This window comes from Furipterus horrens, unplaced genomic scaffold (genome assembly GCF_987537825.1).
Source record: "Furipterus horrens unplaced genomic scaffold, mFurHor1.1.pri manual_scaffold_6, whole genome shotgun sequence".
NCBI classification, from domain to species: Eukaryota; Metazoa; Chordata; class Mammalia; order Chiroptera; family Furipteridae; genus Furipterus; species Furipterus horrens.
This window is the reverse complement of record NW_028327176.1, coordinates 42173490-42197048: the sequence shown is the minus strand read 5'-3', so window position 1 is coordinate 42197048 and position 23559 is coordinate 42173490. Positions and strand designations below refer to the sequence as shown.

Sequence of the window (23559 nt, the reverse complement as noted above, 5' to 3'; positions counted from 1 at the left end):
TGCTCACCCAATGGTGTCTGCTACCCCCACTGACTAGTACAATGAAATCATCAATATTCACGCATGTACATTCCAGTCCACTCTCTTTGACTGCCAGGTTACAACGATGTTGCTTAAACTTTTCCTCTTATGTTAACAATGGCTGGACTTTTTCCAGACAGACCTCATATACCTTAAAAAATATCCAAGAGTATTCATGTAACCAACATCCACATGAAAAAATAGAGTATCTCCAACACTCCAGGAGTCCCCATGGGCCCATTCCTCAAGGGTCTAAAACTACCACCCTTGTCCCAAAGGATAACTTTTATCCTGACTTTTATAGTACTTACTTCTCCTTGCTTTTATACTTTTACCACTTAAGGATGCATCTTTAAATAATATTGTTTAGTTTCACCTCACTTGTTTGGTTCAACATTATGTTTTTATGATTCAACCAAGTTATTGCATGTAACTAACTTTGCTTTAATATACAGTATTCCTTTGTGTGAATATACAAAAATTTATTTATTCTACAGTTGATAGGTGGGTTGTTTACAGTTTGGAGCTATTAAAAATACTGTTATGGCTCTGGTTGTTGTGGCTCTGTTGGGTGGAACATTATCCCATAGACTGAAAGGTCATGGGCTTGATTCCTAGCCAGGGCACATGCCTAGGTTACGGTTCAGTCCTGGTGGGGGCACATGTAAGAAGCACCAAATCAATGTTTCCTCCTCTCTCTCCCTTCCCTCCTCTCTCTGCATGTCCCTCCTTGGGTGAGAATTAAAAAAAAGAAAAAAAAAACTATTACAAACATTCTTTTACATGTTTCCTGTCACACAGTACTCATGTGTACCAACATATATTACTACCAGTAGTATATGAGAGTTCTCATTGCTCTGTATTCTCACTAACACTTAGTGAGACATTTTTAGTCATTCCAATGAGCATGCAGTGGTATCTCATTGTGGTGTTCATTTATTTTTCCCCAATTACAAATGAGGCTGAGTTTCTTTTCATGTTTACTTTATAACAACAAAGAACTTTGTTATGTGAAGTTCCTATTGTCTTTTTCTTATTGATTTGTAAGTTTTAAAAAATCTTAATATGAACCTTTTATGGAGACGTGCTGCTAACATCTGGTCCCACCTGTGTGTCTGTCTCCTGAGTTTCAGTGTATTTAATGTAGTTGATACACGTGAATCTAAAATCTCTTCCTTTATGTTGTTACCTTTCAATAGCTTTATTAGTTTTTCTTTCACATAGAGGTCTTTAAAAAAAATAGTTTGGGCTAGAGTCTAATTCCATTTCCCCCCCTGTATGGATATCCCAATGTCACAGTATCTCTTATTGGAAAGTCCATCTTTTGCCCACTACTCTGTAGTGACACCTATGTCACAGTCAAGTATTCAGTGGCTCTGAGTACTTTATTCTTTACTATTGGTCCATCAATCTATTTGTCATCACTATCACCTCATCTGAATTACCAAAGCTTTATAATAAATTCTGATATTGGACAGAGCAAGTACATCTACCTTGGTGTTCTTTGAAAGTATCTTAGCTATTCTTGGCCCTTGAATTTCTATATACATTTTACAATCAGCTTAGCAAAGTTTCCAGTACAAAACCATTAGGAGTTTTCTTGAGATTGCATTGATCTATATTGATCAGTATGGGGAACATCTATATCTCTACAATATTGAGTCTTCCAATCTATGAACCTGGTGCAATAATACATTTTTTAGTTTTCATTTTCTCTCAATAATATTTTATGTTTTCTTTATACAGTTTTTGCATATATTTGTTAGATTCAATCCTAGGTACCAGATATTTTTAAGGCTGCAATAAGTGCTTTCTTTTTATAAGTTTCATTTTCTAATCTACTGGTTTACAGAAATACTATTGATTTTTGTAAACGCTTTTAAATAGCTCAATCTTAAATTCTTATTAATTCTAATAATTTATCTGTAGATTCTTCAGGGTTTTCTATGTTCACAACATCATTTGCAAATTTTAACAGTTCCTTTTTTTATTACTTTTCTTGCATTAGTAGACTGTCCAGGCCCTCCAGTTCAATTTGAATAGAAATGTGGTGAAAATGGGCATCCTTATCGTCTTCCCAATTTCAAAAGAAAAGCTCTCTATGTTTCGCTATTAAATGTGATATTTCCTGCAAGTTTATTATATTATCTATCCTTTACTGAATTACATAATTTTCCTTTTATTTCTAAATCTGGTAAGAATTTTAATTTTTTAATTTTTTAAACATTGTATTCATTCCTTTCACACACATTAATTTAGAAGCTACACATTCTGTTGTCCTTTTAGTGGTTATCCTAGAACTTATAAGATGTATCCTTGACTTATCAAAGTCTAATTTGTTAATACCCTTCCTCCTCAAAGACCCTTTAAACTCAAGTTTCACTGCTTTCCCAACTTAAAAGCTATTGCGAGTTTTAAAATTATACATTAAAATGTATAGTATATATCAATTACATATTTTAATTGTCTACATTAATAATTATTTATTTATTACAAACATGCATGTACACATGCACACATACACAAAGCATTACCATCATTCTATAGTGTTCAGATTTCTCAATATATTAATTTTTGTTAGGGCAGTTTGCTAGTTGCAAATTCCTTCAATTTTTCTTTGCCTAAAAATATCTTTATTTTGCGTTCATTCTTAAAGGATATTTAAGGAAGGTACAGATTTCTAGATTGTTAACTATTTCTTTTGGCACACTGAAGACCTATGGACTATATTCTGACTTCCATTTTTATTGCTGAGATGTAAACTCTTAATCAATGATATTTTGAAGGGATTCAATACTTCTTCCCTGTGGCTGTTTTTAAATTTTTCTCTTTTTCTTTTCTGCAGTTTCACTATGATATATGCAGGTATGAATTTCTTATTATCTTATTGAGAGTTACTGGAATTCTTGAATCTATAAATTGACATATTTCAATAATTCTGAAATAGCTCTTCAAGCTTTGCTTTTGATCTCTTCTCTTTCTCTTCTATTGGGAACCCATTAGAAAGTCAGATCTCACATGAAAAGACAAAAATTGGGTGATTCTACAATGCCATATGAAGTACTCAGAGCAGTCAGATTTGTAGAGATGGAAAGTAGAAGAGTGGTTGCCAGGGGCTATGGGAATGGGGAATTGTTAATTTGGCACGTAATTACAGTTTTATAAGAGCAAAGAATTCTGGAAACAGATTGTACAACAATATGAATATATTTAACACTACTGAAATGTACACTTAAAAAATGATTAAGATGGAAAATTTTATCTTTTGTTTACTTTACCACAATTTTAAAACAAGACATGCACTCTCCAGGTCTTTTATTTTCTTTTATATTTCTTGTTTGGTCTCTCTGTGCTTCATTCTGGATAGTTTCTTCTGACTTTTATCTTTCAATTCACTAATTTTTCAGCTGTACATAATCTGTTAAGTTTGCCACTGAGCTTAAATTTCTGTATTATTACATTTTTTTAGCACTTCTATTTGCTTTTATTTAAATCTTCTTTGTCATTTTTTATAGTTCATAATTCCCTGACAAAAACTTCTAAGCTTGGCTTCTATTAACTTAAACTAGTAATCTTATTTAACTTATAGTCTATATAAATAATTCTGTGGTTTGTTTTTGCGTCTTAAATCCTGCTATTCCCATTCTTGTTAACTTCTTTTCATTTATGCCAGGTTATCTTTGTATGCTGAATATTTTGTTAAAAAATTGTTTGTAGCCTGGCTGCTGTGGCTCAGTGGATTGAGCGTCAGCCTGTGAGCCAAGTGTCGTTGGTTCGATTCCCAGTCAGGGCACATGACTAGGTTGCATGCCAGGTCCCCAGTAGGGAGTGCAAGTGAGAGGCAACCCCACATTGATGTTTCTCTCCCTCTCTTTCTCCTTTCCCCTCTCTCTAAAAATAAATAAATAAACAAATTAATTTTAAAAAATTAAAAAAAATTGTTTGTAGAAATAATTTGAGGTATAGAATATTGTTATCTTTCCCCAAAGAGGATTTTTACTGCTCTCCCAGGTGCCTGGGGTCTGTGGCACTCCAGGATTACCTTAATCCAATTTCCCTTGAAATATTCTAGGCCACCCAAATAAAAGAAAGCCAGGCAAGGTTTACTTCTGACTTACTCAGAGTGTAAACGAGTAAATGCTATTCATTATTATCCCCATTACTGGCAGACCTTGGACCCTGACTATTCCCAAAAATCTTGATAGGGCACCAGAAACTCAGCCCAGCCTCTCAGCCACTCTTTCAGATTAGCAAACATCTCCGAAATGGCCTTCAGTGCCAGTCCATTCCTTTGGGTTCCTTTCATCTCCTGTATCTTACCACTAATTCCCCATTACCTCTTTCATGCTTTTAATATGATCTTTATATTTCATCCACCTTTTTAAATTGCTTTTTGATGGGAGGATTGGTCTGGATTACTTAGCCATTACTGGAAATATAAATCACTATATGAGTTATCTAGATTGTACTTAGCCCAATAAATTACCTCAATAAATACCCATAATGTCACATACAAGATTTATCATAGTTTAATTACTATTTATTCCTAAGTCCTCTCACAATGAATGGAATATTAGTAGCTAATATCACTAGTAAGTAGACAAAAGAAGCCAAAGAACTACAACTTTAAAAATATTGTTCAGAACAACTGATAGTTAAAATAGAAACACCATAACCATAAAGAACTGCAAGGACTAAAAATCATGTTACTGCAAATATATAACAGCAATTATGAATTAATAAAATTTCTTGGGCCTGTAAATGTTAATGCTCTTTTGCTTCAAGTCTTATGCCTCACTTAAACAGTGTTGCATGAAGAGTTTCCTAAATCTTAGATATAAACATTATGGCAGTAATCTATTACCTCACTAATAAAAATTCTGATAATCAAAATTGGTAATTGATTACAAAAATAACAAATTTCCTAATCTAAATTAAATCCTATGGCCCATCATTTCAGTAACATTTATGCTAATATTCCAAATTCCTTGCTTCTAAATTTCATCAAGATGAGCTCAAGTTCCCATTTTCTCCATGCCTGGAGAAAACTGCTGGAGACAGCAATATAAAAAGGCATCTTGGATTTCACTGTAAATTTATGATCAGCAATTTCCAATGACCCTAGTAACCTATAATATTTCTCTGGAAAATTCACTCTTCTGTTTTCCAAAAGACTATTTCAAACCTTCAATACTTTCTCCAAACCTTGAAACTTTCCCTCTTCCCCTCATTCTTAGCAGACGGCTTTACCTTCTACTTAATAGAGAATAGGAAAGGCATTCAATTGGAACAATTTATCATCAATGAAAAAACTACAATTTTACTAATATCTACAACCATCCTACTCTTCTCTCCCGTTACATTAGAGGAGCTTCCCTTCATCCTGTCTATACAAATACTGCCACTTATGCTTAAGATCCCACCCTAATCTGCCTCCTCATAAACTTTATACTATCAGCCTCTCCTCACTGGATCCTTCCCACTGACTTTTACCAAGTTCTCTCCTCTCAAAACAAAACAGAAACAGAAGCAAATACAAATTATGGATCCATCTCCTTCCTTTCTCAAATTTCCCAAAATATCATAATTGTTATTCATACTGCCTCCATTTCCATTTGTTCTTCTTCCACTCACACTTCAGCCCACACTAATCTGACTTCTGGATCTAGCATACCACCAGAACAGCTCTTCACAACTATGAATTCTGGTTCACCAAAGCCAAAGCACATTTCTTTCATTATTTTATTTGACCTCTTAGCAATATTTGACATAGTGGAACACACTCTCTTTCTTTAAACACTGCTCCCTTGACTTTCATGACAACATTCTTGGTTTCTCTCCTATTATTCTGGCTGTTTCTGATTATTCTCCTTAATAGGCTCATGCTTCTGTCTAGCTATTAAATGTTGGACCCCTCTGCTCTTATGCTCACTTATACTTCGTGGCTTCAATTATCATTTATTTACAAGAAGACTTACAAATTATTATCTTGAGCCTAGTCACTTCTCTGAGAACCCAAACCCATATATTTAACACTCTTTGCCTGATTATCTCATAGAGCACCTCAAACCCAAAATGTCAAAAACAGAACTAGTGAGCTTCTCTCCAAACCTAATTCCTTTCTGTTGTTTCCTCTTCAGTGACACCACTATCAATCATGTAGCACCCTGAGTCATCCTTCTCCCTCTCTGATACAATCCATCAATCAGTTTTCTCTCCTAAATATCGAATTCATCCATTTCTCTTCATGTCTACTACCCTAGTCCAAGCTACCATCATTTTTCTCTAAGACTACTATAATACTTCCCTCTTGGTCCTAATTCCACTGACTATTTCTCAAGCCATTCTCCACACTGCAACTGATATTTTCAAAAACTTGAAATAAAGAAAAAAACTCAAACATGGCCTAAGAGGTCCTGCTCCTACATGGCCTGACATCTACTTGCCTCTCCAGCTTTGTCTTCAACTACGCATGTTTTTTTTTATAACAGGCATAGTGCCTTTCAGTCTCTAACTCACTATAACCCTTTTGGACTTGCTGTTCTTACTGAATGGCTCTTTCCCTTTTCTTCACTTCAAATACTCCTATCCACCCTTCAGATCTCAATGAAATGCCAAATCCTTAAGAAGGTAAAATCAGCCTGTTACAGACATTTACAACCCTGCATACTTCTTCAAACATTTCTTTGTATACTTTTTCCCTTTTGATATTATTGCCTGAACTGTAAGCTCCATGAAAACAGAAACTATCTAATTTTGTACACTCCCTTCTGCCTTGTACAGTGTGTGATATAACTTTGGTGCTTTATAAATATAGGATGGGGTAAAAGTAGGTTTATAGCTGTAAGTACATGAAACACAAAGTTTATTCTTGTATTATTATATATGAATTATTATATTATTTTCCATATGAACAACTGTAAACTTGCTTTTGCACTCTGTATTTGTTTATGAATGATGATGAGGAAAAGCTTTAGGTTCCTTTCGTCACCCATGAAATTTAATTACATAACATTTTCAAAAGTGTTAGTAATCAAGGACTCTAACCTATAGCAATACTCATGTACTGCACCAAGATGTATGTGCAAGGATGTTCATTGCAACACTGTAATATCATCAACCGTACATGAATGTATTACCTTTATACTTTTAAAAAACAAAAAGAGGAAAAAATCTAAATAAAAATTATTAGTGAGCACTGTAATTACAAAAGGGTAACACTGAATATTTACCTTTGTAAGCTGAGTAGGATCAAACCGAAGAGCCTTTTGGTTACAGCAGGGATAAATTCCAGTGACCACAGTACTCAACGAACTTGCTGCAGGAGGATAAACCACTGCTTCTGAATGATATTGACAATGTGAAAATTCTATACAGAGAAAAACCTGAATAAAAGAAACATATAAAATAATTATTCCTATACTGAAATTTATATCTCAAAAATACTTTACTCAAGACCACATATTCTATGTTCCTGTTACATAAAATGTGCAGAAATGGCAACTCTCTAGAGGCACAGAGTAGATTTGTGGTTGCCTGAAGTTGCAGTTATGATTGGGGCACGGCAGCAAATGGACACAAGGAATCTTTTTGGGTTGATGGAGTGGTTAGATGGTGGGGATGATTGCACAACTTTAAATTTACTAAACTGTATATACTTAAAATAAATGAATTTTATGGCATATAATTATACAAAACACATTACTCAGAATTAAGTTGACCTTGATGTACCTCTAATTTACAATTAGCCAATCACATATAAAGTTATTAATGAAAATAATGAAATAAAAATTTGCCTTAATTATTCTTTGACATATTTTTAAGGTAAATATTTAGCATTAGTATTAATGAAAGCTATGGAGTAAGTTTGAATAACTGGTGAAGGAACATATCAATGTTTAATTATAAAAGCAATAGATTTCAGATATGTTTATGAGTTGATAAAATAATTTAAAGACAATAACAAAATTAATAATTTTAAGCACTTATCCTGAACACAAAGGCAAAAAATGACAGTCTATATTCAGAATTCTTAGTTAGTTCCAGTTATGATTTTTGAATGACTTTTAATTAAAGTTTTTGTCTGACAAAAGTTATAAGGTATAGACTTATAAACAAAGTATTTTGCCTACAAACTATTTATAAATTTATGAACTTTCCATAATAAATATTAAATGTTATAAATCAAATCAATATTAAATTTGCTCTAAAGAAAAGGAAAAAGATCCCTCAAACTTTCTATGTTCTGACATGCTAAACAAGTCAGGTTTTAGAAGCCTGATATCTTGACTGTAAGTGATACTCAGTTGTGAAAAGGACTACTTACACACCTATTAAATTTTTTTAAAAAAGCCAACTTGACAATATCAAGTGCTAGTGAAGATGTGGAGCAACTAGAACTCTCATACAAGCTGAGAGGAATGCAAGTTCAGGGACTTAGGAAAACTGTTAGGCTTATATTTACCATGCAATCCAGCAATCCTACTTCTAGGGTATTACCCAGGAGAAATAAAAACCTATATTCACATGAAAGCCTGTAGGAAATGTTTATATATAAGTAGCTTTCTTCATAATGGCCCCAAACCAGAAACACCTACAAAGTCCTTCAGTGGTGAATAAACATTTCAAGTTCATTTTGCTAAGTAAAAAAAAAGCTGGATTCAAAAAGTTAAATATGGCATAATTTTATTTGTATGACATTCTGGAAAAGTCAAAATTTTAAAGATGTTTAAACAGGTCAGTGGTTGCCAGAGTCTGGGGTGGGAGAAGGAACTGACTACAAAAGGGCACAAAAGTTTTTAGGGTGATGGAATTGGTCTATGCTTTGATTGTGGTGGTAGTTACATAACTATGTTTGTCAAATTTCATAAAAGAAATTAACTTTACTGTATAAAGGTGAATTTTACCGTATATAAATTTTACTTCAAGAATTCTAATATTTAAGACTTGTGGGGACCTAGGGAGTCTATTGGGTATAAACCTATACAATTTGAAAAATCTCACCCTGAAGGTTTTAATAAGCAGCTCTTTGTTCTACCAAAAATCATTACTCAAGTGAGAGAAGAAAATTACTAGGGGCGGAGAGACATTAGGGATTCATAAAAATTTTTATGTAGAACACTTTAGCTTTATACATAAGACTAATTATGAATGATTGTGACCTACAAAGATCTATTTATTCTATAAAATGATTTATTATAGGTACCTTTAAATAGCAAGCTTTCTTGTGCTTTTATTATAGACTTCATTTATTAAAAAATGAACAGAACCATTTTGGAACACAACTGTTATAACAAGAAGGGTGCATATTAATAGCACCTTATCTGTAAAGGTGTTTCTGGGTTTCTAAAGAAATGTATGGGCTAACAGAGAAACAGTTTGGCTAGAAATAACTGAAGGCAGTAAGGACCCAGTATTTATTTTGCCATTGAAAAAAAGTATTTGGTCACTTAAAACCTGTTGGTTTTCGAAAAATTTGGCAAGTCATTGATTGTTTCAACAATGAAAATAAAGAGGAAAAAGAAATGTAGTGAGAAAAGTTAAGTCAGACGTAAGCAATGTTTAATAGCACCATTATTTTTGCCTCTAATTTCTTAAAAAGATGTCAGATATTGTCAAAATACATCCAAATATACTAATTAAACAGCATACATCAAACGAGCCTGCTCTCAATGTTTGCAGGACAAGATATTAAAAAAATAAACTCACCTGACAACATCTCGAACAAGTTAGCCAGTTGACTGTGCCCCACAAGCGCCAATATACATCTCTCCAAGATTTTAATTCTTCAAAAAGACTATTCAAATACTCATGAACATCCCAAGTCTTATCTCTGGGGAAAGAGCCTCAACTGTTGTATTATTTTACAAACAAGCAATATTAACAATTGTTTAGAGCAAATGTTTTTAAATGTGTGGCTTATATCCAGGAATTCTCCCCCAATAATGGCTGTGGGACTGACTATACTGAATGGTAGATAAAATTTCATTTTGGAGGCTGTTTATTTATTTATTTCCTGTGGATAACAGGAAAAGGTATAGAAGGCTGAATGTCAAACTATTTTGCTAAGCTACATAAAGGGTTATAAATTAAATATAGTTTGAGTAGACTAATGTTCGGGACTTCGGCATATGTTGCTTTATTCTAATTGTACATATTGTATAATAAGTTATTATTGGTGATTCTAAACATTTCGTTAATGTGTTAGTTCTTTACATTATTCTCAAAAAGCAATTTCTAGTAATCGAGTAATATAGTAATATACAATCAGGTAACAGTAATACACATCTTTAAGCTAAGTAAGATAAACTTTAAAAATAGCAAAGGCTTAAAACCCTATTTGCTATAGACTTAGGTAAGTCAAGTTTCCATTATTTTCCATGTCCCTTAATCTTTTCAAACTTTTGCTATTTTTGTCCTTAGTTCAACAAATAGAAAAATACCATTATGTTATTACAAGTTACACAGGCACATGTTTTAAGTTAAAGGCAATTTAAAAAATGTCATCAATAGCTGACCTGCTGGAGAATACTTTGAATAAAACAAAAATGTTGAAGTTATTACTGATTTATTTCACATAGTTACCATTGTCAGAATATATATAGAATATATAATTGCTATTGCTATCAGAATGGACACAATTTCTAAAAGGTGAATCAAGTCTCAAGACAAAAAAGCACAAAATTCCAGGTGCTTACAATAACTAATAAAGATTGCCTGATTGTTGTATGGAGAGAAAAATGTAACATTTTAAAGTCGACTATGCTATTCATATTAGGTCAGATATGTTTCTCTGTACTTCTGTTTTAATATTTAAAATATGAAATCTAACCTTTGTACATTTTTAATATAAAAAAAGGAACAAGCACAAAGAAAATTAAAATCATTCATAATACTATCACTCAAAAGTAACACCACAGTTAACATTTTAGTGAACATGTTTCTAGTTTTGTTTTATAATATGTTCTTCTTTTCCATTAATTTCCCACTAAAAACTTTATATGAGTGCCCATCTGTAGATGAGTGGATCAAAAAACTGTGGTACATTTACACAATGGAATACTATGTAGCAGAAAGAAAGAAGGAACTCCTACCATTTGCAACAACATGGATGGAACTAGAGAGAATTATGCTTAGTGAAATAAGCCAGGCAAAGAAAGAAAAATACCATATGATATCACCTAATACAGGAAACTAAAGAACAACACAGACAAAGGAACTAAATAGAACAAAAAGCAGAGTAGCAGTCAATAGGGGGGAGGGGAGAGGGAGAGAAGGGGGATAAGTAAGGGAAGGGTTTAATTAAAGAGCCTGTATGAAGGACTCATGGACATGGACAGCGGGGAGGGATATGATTGCGGGAGAGGGGGTGGGCTGGGTGGGGGAGAGAAATTGGGGGAAAAGGGGACAACTGTAATTGAAAAACCAAAATAAAAAAAAAAAAAAAAGAAAAAAAAAAATAAAAGTGAAAAAAAAAAAAAAAAAAAAAACTTTATATGTAGGTATATATTCCTTTACAACATTATTCTCAAAGTCTGCACATTAAGAATTGATTAGATATAATTCAGATAGATATACTATTGTATGGATATATTTTAGTTTTTTTAATCATTTGGGTGTTTTGTTTATTAAAAATATAAACAATATAGTAATAATGCCCTTATTAAGTGCTTTCACAAAATCAATACTACCTCTTTGGGTAAATTCCTAGCAGTAGGATATTATCAGAGAATATATACGAGCAAGGTGCGTCCACAAAGTATCCACCCATGTAATATTAAAGATAGACATTAATTGAAAAAGGTACAAGACACAAGAAACATTGTACATAGGACAATGACACCTCAATCTCCTACAAAGTAGGCACCTTGGGACCTCATACAGTTCTCCCAGTTACCATCGGCTGCCCATCATATTTTCCTGAATTTCATCGATGGTCTGAAATCTCTTCCCTTTCAAAGGTGATTTTAGTTTTGGGAAAAGCCAGAAGTCACAGGACATGAAATCTGGTTTGTAGTGGGGCTGAGTCACCTTGGTGATTTGATGGTTTGCCAAAACACTGCATAAGATGTGATACATGAGTAGGTGCGTTGTCGTGAGAAGCTGCCAATCACCAGTTGCCCATAGTTGTGCCTTCTGAATCATCTGAATAGTTTTCCCAGAGGAATGTTCAAGCTTAATGAAATATTTGATGCAGATCTGTTGCTTAAGTTACTTAGTCATTTTGAATGACTATCACACAGTAGACGTGATCACTCAGTGGTGTCTACTGCTCCCACTGACTAGTACAGTGAGGTCGTCATTATTCAAGCATGCACATTCCAGTTCACTCTCCTTTGCTGTTAGGTTACATCAATGTCACTCCAACTGTTCTTGTTTTATTAACAATGGCTAGACTTTTTCTGGACAGACTTCATATATTTTCAAGTTTTTGCTTTCTTGAGATATATCATTTTACAATACTCTACCTCCAACTCGGAATCAGAACTGGTTTTGAAAGTAAAGGGAAATAAAAAAGAACTATGTATCAATGGAATGCTGACGAAGTATGAAGAATACATAGGTTATGAAAAATTTCACTTTATTATTTTTTATAGTTTATTGATTATGCTATTACAGTTGTCCCAATATTTCCCCCTTTGCCTCCTCCATCCAGCCCACCTACACTCTCTCAAGCAAACCCCACACCATTGTCCATGTCCATGGGTCAGGCATATATCATTATGTTCTTTGGCTACTCTTTTCCCTATGCTGTACTTTACATCCCCATGACTAATCTGGAAATAGCAATTTGAACTTAATCCCTTCACCTTTTTCACCCATTCCCCCCAATGCCCCTCCCACCTAGCAACCATCAAAACATTCTCTGTATCTATAATTGTTTATTTTGTTTTTTAGATTCAATTGTTTTTCTAAGTATATTTTATTGATTTTTAAGTATATTTTATTGATTATGCTATTACAGTTGTCCCAGTTTTTACCCCTTTGTTCTGCTCTGCCTGGTACTCCCCATTCCCTCCAGCAATCTCCCCACTTAGTTCATGTCCATGGGTTGGGTATATGAGTTCTTTGGTTTCTCCATTTCCTATACTGTTCTTAACATCACCCTGTCTATTTTGTACATACCACTTATGCTTTTTATTCCCTGCATCTTTCCCCCGTTCTCCCCTTGCCCACTCCCAGCTGATAGCCCTCCAAATGATCTCCATATCTATGATCTGTTGCTGTTCTGTTTGTTTGCTTAGTTTCTTTTTCTAGATTTACTTGTTGATAGTTGTGAGTTTGTTGTCGATTTAATGTTCATAGTTTTAATCTCCTTTTTCTTAAATAAGTTCCTTTAACATTTCATGTAATAATGGCCTGGTGATGATGAATTCCTTTAGCTTTAAGTTGTCTGGGGGCACTTTATCTGCCCTTTCCTTCTAAATGATAGCTTTGCTGGATAGAGCAATCTTGGTTATAGGTCCTTGCTTTTTATCACTTTGAATACTTTTTGTCAATCCCTTTTTGACTGGAGTCTTTTTTTTGAGAAATCAGATGGTAGTCTCATGGGAACTTCTTTGTAGGCTGCTTTTCTCTTGCTGCGTTTAAGATTCTATCTTTATCTTTAACCCTTGGCATTTTAATTACGATGTGTCTTGGTGTGGTCTCCTTTGGGTCCAACTTGTTTGAGACTCTGTGTTTCTTGAACTTGTATGTCTATTTCCTCCGCCAAATTAGGGAAGTTTTCTTTCATTAGTTTTTCACATTTTAAGTTTTCAATTTCTTACTCTTCTTCTCCTGTGATTTGGATGTTGGTGTATATGAAGATGTCCCAGAGTCTTCTTATATTATACTATCTGCATATTTTTTGAATTCTTGTTTCTTCTTTCTTTTCTGGTTGAATGCTTTTATTTTTTCTTATGTTCCAAATCATTGATTTGAATCCTGGCTTCCCTCCCTTCACTGTTTGTTCCCTGTAGATTTTTCTTTATTTCACTTAGTGTAACCTTCATTTCTTCCTTTATGCTGTTGCCACACACAAAAAGTTCTCTGAGCATCCTGATCACCAGTGTTGTGAACTCTACTCTGGTAGGTTGGTTATCTTCATTTAATTTACTTCTTTTTTCTGGGGTTTTGTTCTGTTCTTTCATTTGGGTCATATTTCTTTCTCTCCTCAATTTGGCAGCCTCCCTGTGTTTGTTACTGTGTGGAGCTGCTTTGACTCCCTTTAAAAGGCACCAATCTGGATGAATGTGGCTTCTTTAAATCCTTCGTTGTCAGACTTCCATACAGTTCAATTTTCTGACAGTTCTGGGTGCTATCTGTTTTGAGGTTTAGTTGTAATTCTTTGTCGTTGTGTGAGAAGGCAAAGTGTGTACCTACAACTCCATCTTGACCAGAAGTAGATTCAGTTGATGATAAGATATATAGTTATCACCATTTCCTTAATCATATTTTTGATATTCTTTTTCTGAAATAAGTTCCTTTAAGATTTCATATAATAATGGTTTGGTGACAATGAACTCCTTTAGCTTTTCTCTTGTCTGGGAAGCCCTTTTTCTGACCATCAATTATAAATGATAGATTTGCTGGGTTGTAGGTCCTTGTATTTCATAACTTTGAATATTTCTTGACAATCTCTTCTAGCCTGCAGAGTTTCTTTTGAGAAATCAGCTGACAGTCTTATGGGAACTCCTTTGTAGGTAACTAACTGCTTTTCTCTTGCTGCTTTTAAGATGATCTCTTTGTCTTTAATCTTTGACATTTTAATTATAATGTATCTTAGTGTAGGCCTCTTTCATTTCATCTTGTTTGGGACTCTCTTTGCTTCCTGGACTTCCTTCCTTCACCAAGTTAGGGAAGTTTTCTGTCATTATTTTTTCAAATAGGTTTTCAATTTCTTGCTCTCTCTCTCTCCTTTTTCCCACACCCACATGATGCAAGTTAGCCTGCTTGAAGTTGTCCCAGAGGCTCATTACACTACCCTCATTTTTTTGTGGATTCCTTTTTCTTCTTGCTGTTCTGATTGGGTGTCTTTTTTGTGTATATTTAAATCTCTGATTTGGTTCTCAGCTTTACCCACTATACTGTTGATCCCCTGTAAATTGTTCTTCATTTCAATTAGTGTATCCTTCATTTCTGACTGGTTCTTTTTTTTCTTTTTTAATGCTTTCCATGTCCTTTTAAATGCTGTTGAAGTTCTGTTTGAGTTCATCTGCTCTTCCCTTAAGTTCACTGAGCATCCTTATAACCAGTGTTTTGAACTCTGCATCTAGTAGATTGTTGGTCTCTGTTTTGTTTAGTTCTTTTTCTGGAGTTTTGTTCTGTTCTTTCATTTGGGCCACGATTCTTTGTCTCCTCACTTAGCAGTCTCCTTCTGTGTGTTTCTTTATATAGGGTAGAGCTTCTATGACTCCCTGGCTTGGTAAAGTGTCCTATTGTTGTAGGTGTCATTAGGGTTCAATGGCACAGCCTCCCCTATCATCCAAGCTGGGTACTTGAGATGGCCCACCATGTCCGTTTTATACACCTTCCTCTTGTAGTTAAGCCTTGACTGCTGTTTGTGGATCAATGGGAGGGATTTACCCTGGCTGATCAGCTGCAATAACTGGCTATGACCACTAACCACTGACTTCCAAGCACTGTGTAAGATTAGCTGTGCAGGGGCCACTCCACGTAACACGACTTACTTCAGCAGGGCTCTGGTGCCCACTGAGTTCTCCCCTTAACTGTGTTGCTTGTAGAGGTGGTTGGGTGGTGGTGTTCCAATGTGTTCTCTAGCTGTCCATTGAGTGTGCTTCTAAGAAGGTGCAGGCCAAGGTCAGCCACCACCTGTGTTTTGTCTGGGGCCACCTCGCATAAGCAAACAGCAATCTGCAGATGTGCTGGGCTTGGAGGTGCCCAAGCAAGGCCAAGCTCTGGATCAAGGCCAGCTGCTGCTAGTGCCAGGCCTGGGGTCACTTAAAAAGAGATGCAAGGCTTGCTGAGGCCAGATGATACTTATTTGATAGATTTAGAAAAACCTGAAGCATGAGCCAAGACAAGCCATTCATAAGGAAAAGGCATTGGAAACATCTTGGGTGGGCCTGAAAGTTGGGTTGGACAGAGCTTCAGGGAATCACCCTGGTGGGGCAAACAGTGTGAACCTGGTAATATTCAGTTATGGTGCCCACCTGCTGCCTCTATGTGGGGGAGGTCTCTGAAAAGGAACAATGGCCTCTGCCAGCACTTCTGTCTGGGAGAAAGCTGTCCCCCAGCTCTTGCCCTGATGCCAGACACTTTAGTTCCTCCCCAAATGCCTCTGGTGCCTTTCAAGCTGCCTCCCTAATGCTGGAGCTCAGAGGAAGTGAGTCTGAATAAGGCTGTGTATAAGCCTTTAAGAACAACTGCCTGGGAATCCAGAAGTTTCTGACTTTCACTGCCTCAATCCCCTCTTGTTTTTACAGCCAGAAGTCATGGGGATTTATCTTTCTGGCACTGGAACCCTGGGCTGGGGGCCTGGAGTGGGGCTTGAACCCCTTATTCCCAAAATAACACCCCTAATTTGTATCTGCCACACATGGGTGTGGGACCAGCCCTTTCCACATCTCTGCCGCTCCTAACAATGTCAATGTGGTTTCTTCTTTAATTCCGTAGTTGTAGGATTTCCATTCATTCGTTTTCTGGTGGTTCTGAATAATGGTTTTTCTGTAGTTTAGTTGTAATTTTGATGTGGTTATGTGAGGAGGTGAGTCATGTTTAGCTAGGCTATTATTTTAGCTTTCTCCAGAAAATTTCATTTTAAAGACAATTTCCTCATCAAAATTCACTTGAAAGTAAACTTGGTTCTTTTGTCAAATTCAATATAAAATTTATATAAAATCTGTTAGTGTAAAGAAATAATTTTAATGGTATTGATCAGAATATCTTTTGAGATAAATGCATGATCATTTTTACTCTTTTAAAACTTAAAAGCCTACTGACATTTACCCAATTAATAAAACATAGCCTTTGAAACAACTTTGTCTGAAAGCATCTTTCTAAATCAAAGCTGGATCATATGCAGAAAACATATCCTATTCCTTATAGGAATAGTTATGCTTCTCTAAATACACTAGTAATTTACATTTGAAAAGCTATATTCTTCTCACTATACCTTATGTGAATGTACACGATATTTCCATGTTGATCCACATTGATTTTTCCAGGAATGCAAGAAATTCTTCTTTCTGTTTCTTTAGTTAAAAGTTTCTTACACAAACAGCATCTGTAACAAAAAAGATTTAAAAAATACAAAAAATTTAATGTAGTAAAATAAAAGAATTTAGCTTCATCAAATAGTCTAATAAGGAAAAACATGTCACTATACCTGTACAATGTTGCTGCATTATTCCAAGAATCTGGATTCAAGTACTCAGGATCAAATAGTCTCTCAATCTTCTTACAAAATAGTTTACTATTAAAAACAAATGACCAACAAACTAATTTCCCATATCTACTTTACTAAAGTTACTTAATAGCAATGAAAACAAATTATCTATCTGCACATGTAGAAAATAAGATTAATAAATTATCTTTGCAAATTTATAATACAGTTTTAATGTTCTAAGTAAATAAACCTCCTAATAACAACAGCTTAATCAAGAATGTATTTTCACAAGAAAAATAAGACTAAATATTACCTCTTTAAGCCCTTTGTTACTGGAATATTCAAGATTGAAGATTTTGGAAATTTAATAATTCTGGGTCTACTAATATCTCAGTATGTAATCTTTAGACACTTAATCTCTCTTAACCTTGTTTTCTCATCCATGAAATGAGGTTAATAATCCTAAATTCATGTTTTTAGGAGGGTTAAATGAGATAATTTTTTTAAAAATGCCAGATAAAGCATTAAGCATTCAATAAATATTAATATTTATTTTCATGCATAAAATGACTAAACTTTAAATCTTCTAATAAATTAATTCTAATTAAACTAATTGCCATTAATTATAAGTGTACTATCCTGTCTCCATTTTTGCTCGTGTGACATCTGCTATTAAAGGCTAGATTCAGATTTAGGACACTGGTCCCATTTTTAAGTATTTTGTTCTTGGAAATTCCCCTCTGTCTCATTTCCCTTAAGGACTAAACTCTAGGATGACCTCCTACATTACCAATTCCTCTCACTCTCATGAATCATCCTGGTCATCAAATAAACATAATCTAATATTTTTTAAAAATCCATTATTGAGCCTACCTATCCCTAATAGCTACTACTAAATTTTTCAACAATTGTTCAGAGCAAAACATCTGGGAAAAAGTTATCTAAATCCAACTGGTCACATTTCTGTCCTCATCTTATTCTATATCGTGGCAGCATCCTACACATTTGATCACTTAATTACTTCTTCCTGTTTGAAACCCTCTTTCCTTCAACCCACTGCCTCCTTTTTCTCAGGTCCCTCACTGGCAACACTCCTCCGTTGAACCTCTAAATTTTGGATAGTCTTTATCAATACTCTTTTGCTAACAATTAGAAAATTAAATAAATAAAAATAGCATTTACAACAGCACCCAAAAATTAAATGCCCAAGAATAAATTTAATAAGAAATGAAAAATATCTCTCCACTAAAAATCTTAAAACATTGCTAAAATAAATAAAGGATTATACCATGTTCATGGACCGAATGATTCAATATTATTAAGATGTCAAATTCTCACAAATCTACAGGCTCAATATTATTCTAGCAGGTGTGTGTATGTGTGTGTGCACAAGAGAAAGAAAGAAAAAATGGGTAGGTTGATTATAAAATTTATATGGAAATGCAAGAAACCTAAAATGACTAAAACAGCAATCTCGAAGAAAGGCAAAGCTGGAGAATTTAGATAACAGAAAATATTATAAAGTTATTACAACTAAGACAATTGCTACTGATAAAAGTATCATCAAAGAAATCAACAGAACAAAAAGGAGACTTCAGAAACAAACCTCACATATATATTCACTTGCAATTGAGTGGAGAAAGGAGGGTTTGCTAGGAAATCTCATCCAGTTTCATGTTTTCAAACCTCATCTACTCTTAAATTTCTATTTTAAACTCTGACCTCTTACCTGAACTTCAGACTTGTATGTCCAACTACCTACCTGCCATCCTACCTGATGTCTAAAAATATGTTAAATAATTTTAACATGATCCAAACACAACTCTTGATTCCCCTCACCTCAATCTTGCCACTCTCTGAATGACACTATCATCCACTTACTTGCTCAACCTTATAACCTAGTAATTACCCTAACATATTCTCTCTTCCTACATCATTACATTTGAAAATCTGTCAACTCTTTCTAATAACCTATCTACTTCTTTCTAGCTCCACTGCTTTCACTCTAGTGCCAACCCTTTTGACTCTTACCAGACTATTGCATTAGCTTCCTAATAGGTCTCTTTGCTCCTTATTTCCTTGTAATCTGTTCTCTACACAGCAACCAAAATGATTTTGTTTCTGTTTCTTTTTAGATCTTATTTATTTTTAGAGAGAGGGGATGGGAGGGAGAAAGAGAGGGAGAGAACCATTGATGTAAGAAGCATTGATTGGTTGCTTCTTATACGTGCCCCAACTGGGGACCTGCAAACCAGGCATATGCCCTGACTCGGGATTGAACCAGCAAACTTTCACTTTGGAGAATGACACCCAACCAACTGAGGCAGACTGGTCAGTGTCAAATGATTTCTTAACAAATCAGATCATGCTACTCTTCTGCTTTCATTCATACTTAGAATAAAGTATATAATCTTCGCTATGACCTAAACAGCCCCTAAGTGATATGACCACTGATGACCCCACCTCATATCACTCTTCTTTATACTAAGGCCTGTCTTAATAATTCTTCACATAATTCACTGCCACAATAAGCTTGCCATGTACATTATACAAAACACTAATTTAATTACTAATTTTTAACTTGAGCAATTGGCCCTGGATAAATTTTACTTAATTTATAAGAAAACAGAAATATATTTCTAAATATAATCTAAAATAAAATATTTTACTAAAATGAAATAAAAATATTATTATTTTTTCTAATAGGAACACTAGATTTAAAATTAAAAATTACCTCCTAAACTTATCTTTCTTGTCCTTTAAATCCTCGACCTCATTGTGTGTGAACAGATCAGCTATACGTGTAAGAAGATTTGCATTAATACAGTTCATATTGCATGGGGTAGCTACTATGGCATTCATATTTTTGTGGCAATACTGAATACATTGTTCAACCTAAAAAACATAGAAGAGAAAATGAATGATAAAAATAGTAGCATGAAGTGTAATGTCATATCAGTACCTTCAAAGATAAAATTCATTAAAAGCTTTATACATGTATTGCTAGGTACCTGCTAGGTACAGTCTGGGTTTTGTCTGTTTGGGTTATCTATACTGTTCCAAAGTATTCCAGTAGGTCAAATTTGTACAAACATATATAAATAGCTAGAAAAATCATTTTCAAACTTCTTAAAGATGCAATAAGCATCTTTCATGTTTATGTCAAGTATAAATCTTAGTCCACAAACTCAAGTGTACAGGATATCTGACTTCCTATCACTAAACTTAGTTACAATTTTAAATTTCCATTTCTCTGAAGTAGCACAAAACATAATTTCAGTCACTTCAGGGTTTTCTTAGTCCTGTTGTGCTTGCTCTCTGACTTTCCTTCCCTTTCTCCAACCTGAAGGTATATTTATTTACTTTTTGAGGTGGATTTGGGTTCTGGGGAAAACTAGCATTGGCTAATTATGTATTCTTCAAAATATTTTGCTTATGGCATAAAAATTACCCTTTAGGGCTTAGACTTCAAAACTCAAATGTTAAGAACTCCTTTAATTTATTTTTTTCTCTAACCTTTCCCTGCAGCAATTAATATCAGCAACTGAATGGGGAAGGGACTATAAAGAATATAGGGAACTAGTAAAACCCCAAACTATCAAATAAACAAACAAATTTCACATCAATTAACAGAGCAAAGGAGTATTCTGCACTGTGTAGTTTTATTAGGGACTAAGAGCAAATATTTATTTAAAGTAAAACCATAAAAACATATAAAAAATTTGAATAAGTTAAATAAAAAGAAAAAAAATATTTAATGTTAAAGCTTGGTATGTATGTATATGCATATATTGTGCTTTTATGTTTAGTCAACTACTCTTAAACAACAGACATGAGCATCTGATTTACACATACAAAATTATATTGTTAAATAGTTGGGTATTTGCTCTTAATTTGCTCAACTGTAAATAAGAGACACAAATTAGCGTTAAGAAATTACTTAGTGAAACATTTAAAAATTAAATAGTGAAACAAATATATTCCAATTAATTTTCATTTAATTTGGTTTGAGAGCAAACTCCTTTCTAGGGTAAAGTTAATTCTGTTTAGTTTCACCTAATACAAAAGAGAGCTACTCCTTGAGGATAAATTGCTTGCTTTTATATACAAATTTTAATATACAAATGTTATGTAGTAGCCTCAACCCCTTTCACAATAGAACAAAATACCTTCAAACATGAGCAGTTTATTCTAATGGAATAACATTCTTGAACCAACAATTATTTCAGAAAGATGCCTTAGAATTTTCTAAAACTTGAAGGAAAAAATCAAGTTAAATGTTAAATCAAGCATGGACGAACAGAGGAATTTAGATCTTTTATTAATACTTACCAAGGAATCCATTTTCAAAAACTCTGAAGAAATAAGAATTGAAATGGCATTTCCTGGCTCTAAAAAAAAAAAAAAAGAAAGAAGGAAATTCTCCTTTTGATTTGTTCCTCAATCTCCTTAGAAAACGCTCCTTCTCAACTTAAAAGAACAATTTAAGATAATCTTACTATGGCTTACATTATATAGCAAAGAAAGAAAATACAGTGTTCAAACTTAGGGTATAGAGAAAATGCAAAGTAAATTGCCCTGGAGTTAGAGTCATATCAAGTGAAAGGACTCCAGCTAAAGATAAGACATATGTAAACTTGTCCTTAACTAAGCCAGAAAAGAAGATAATTAAAATTGAGACTATAATTCATCATACAAAAATCAGTGAGAAAAATTTTTAAATGATTAATGAGCGCCCTTGTTATTAGTTATTTCAAAAGTACTGCAATGCATGTTATGAACAAATTCTTAATGAAAATAATTCTGAAAGATAATATAAAATTTAGTCCTGCAGAAGTGCTAAAGTTACTTCCTGAAGGCAGACTGAGTGAGCCTTCAGAGGCATAACCAGGGAAAGGGGTATGCCAGCTAATGCTATTGTTTTAGCAAACCTAAGTCATCTTCTATGAGGTATATTTAAGGAAAAGAACCCTGATTTTTACCATTAAAGACAATCCACCTAAATAATGACACAGACAATGATTAAAATAAGCAATCCTAATCTTTCCTTAAATAACAATTGTAGATTAAAGATTCTCAAATAGAAATGATGAAGGGAGGAAGGAGCTGGTGAATAAGTTCCTCAGGAAACTGTAATTTCCTTATCCCATTGCAGATAAGACCCAATGTGTACATTATGAGAGATTTAATTCAGCATTTTGGTAGTTTTCTAGGTTAGAATAAACATTGCTTTTATAAAAGTTTACATTTCTATTCATTGATTTAAAGTCAAAGGTTACAGTGACTGGTTTTGCTTCTTTTACCTTTACTACATATTTAAATTTGCTGGCTCAAACAATAGTTTTTTTCCCTATATATTTTGATTTTTACTTCACACATACATATCATATCTGGATGATCTGAAATCTCTGGATTCTGATTGGCTGAAATTTTTGACTTAGCAATTTTGTCATTTTTATTTAAGGATCACTAGCATCCTTTTCCATTTAATCATTAAAATGTAATAAATTTTGAATTTCCTCAGAAAACTTTTATACTATCTGTATAGATTCATTTACTAATAAACAGTTTAGAGATATTTTGGTACCAATGTAAGTAGCAATTCTAATGCATGGACTTTATTAAACCAGTAATGCAAGTTCCTATACAATTCTATGCCCAATGAAAGATTACTTAGTAATTATTCTTCTTATCATCTCAAACTTTTGCTCTCAAGACCCCTTCACAATCTTAAAAACTGAAACTCCTAAAGAGCTTTTGTTTGTATGGATTATATCTATATAAACAGAAAAAATATATTAATTCATTTAAAAAGAATAAACTCATGTGTTCATATGTTTTTATGAAAAATAACTTTTAAAAAATGAAAAAAATTATGGTGAGAAAAACACTGTTTGACATTTTTTGCAAATGTTTTCAATATCTGGCTTAATAGAAGAGCCACTGGATTCTCATATCTGGTTCTACATTCAATATGTGAGTAGCCTTCTTTGATGTTACATCAAAACTTCACAAATGGTACTTTAAGGTTAGTTGTAATGGGATCTGAAATCATATCAATGAACTTTTCCATTATGTTTCCTCAAAATCCATTGATTTATCTTGTGACTTGAATCTTTAATCCATGCATGATTGTTCTAACATCATGCATTGGTCATTTGGAAAATACTGGTTCAATGAGTTATGTAAATCTTCCAAATGTTGAAACA

General features: G+C 33.7%; 1 protein-coding gene across 4 annotated transcripts in view; it reads right to left on the bottom strand.

Annotated features, from left to right (window-relative positions):
• Positions 1-23559, bottom strand: part of SANBR (SANT and BTB domain regulator of CSR) — a 57728-nt gene that overhangs the window by 19748 nt on the left and 14421 nt on the right. For all 4 annotated transcript variants that reach the window (XM_090281348.1, XM_090281347.1, XM_090281349.1 and 1 more), the window contains 6 exons: positions 21683-21741; positions 20085-20245; positions 17351-17437; positions 17138-17248; positions 9730-9853; positions 7254-7406 (listed from right to left, as the gene is read on the bottom strand). In XM_090281348.1, coding sequence (XP_090137474.1) covers positions 7254-7406; positions 9730-9853; positions 17138-17248; positions 17351-17437; positions 20085-20245; positions 21683-21741 — 695 coding nt within the window. The remainder of the gene's footprint in view (positions 1-7253; positions 7407-9729; positions 9854-17137; positions 17249-17350; positions 17438-20084; positions 20246-21682; positions 21742-23559) is intronic.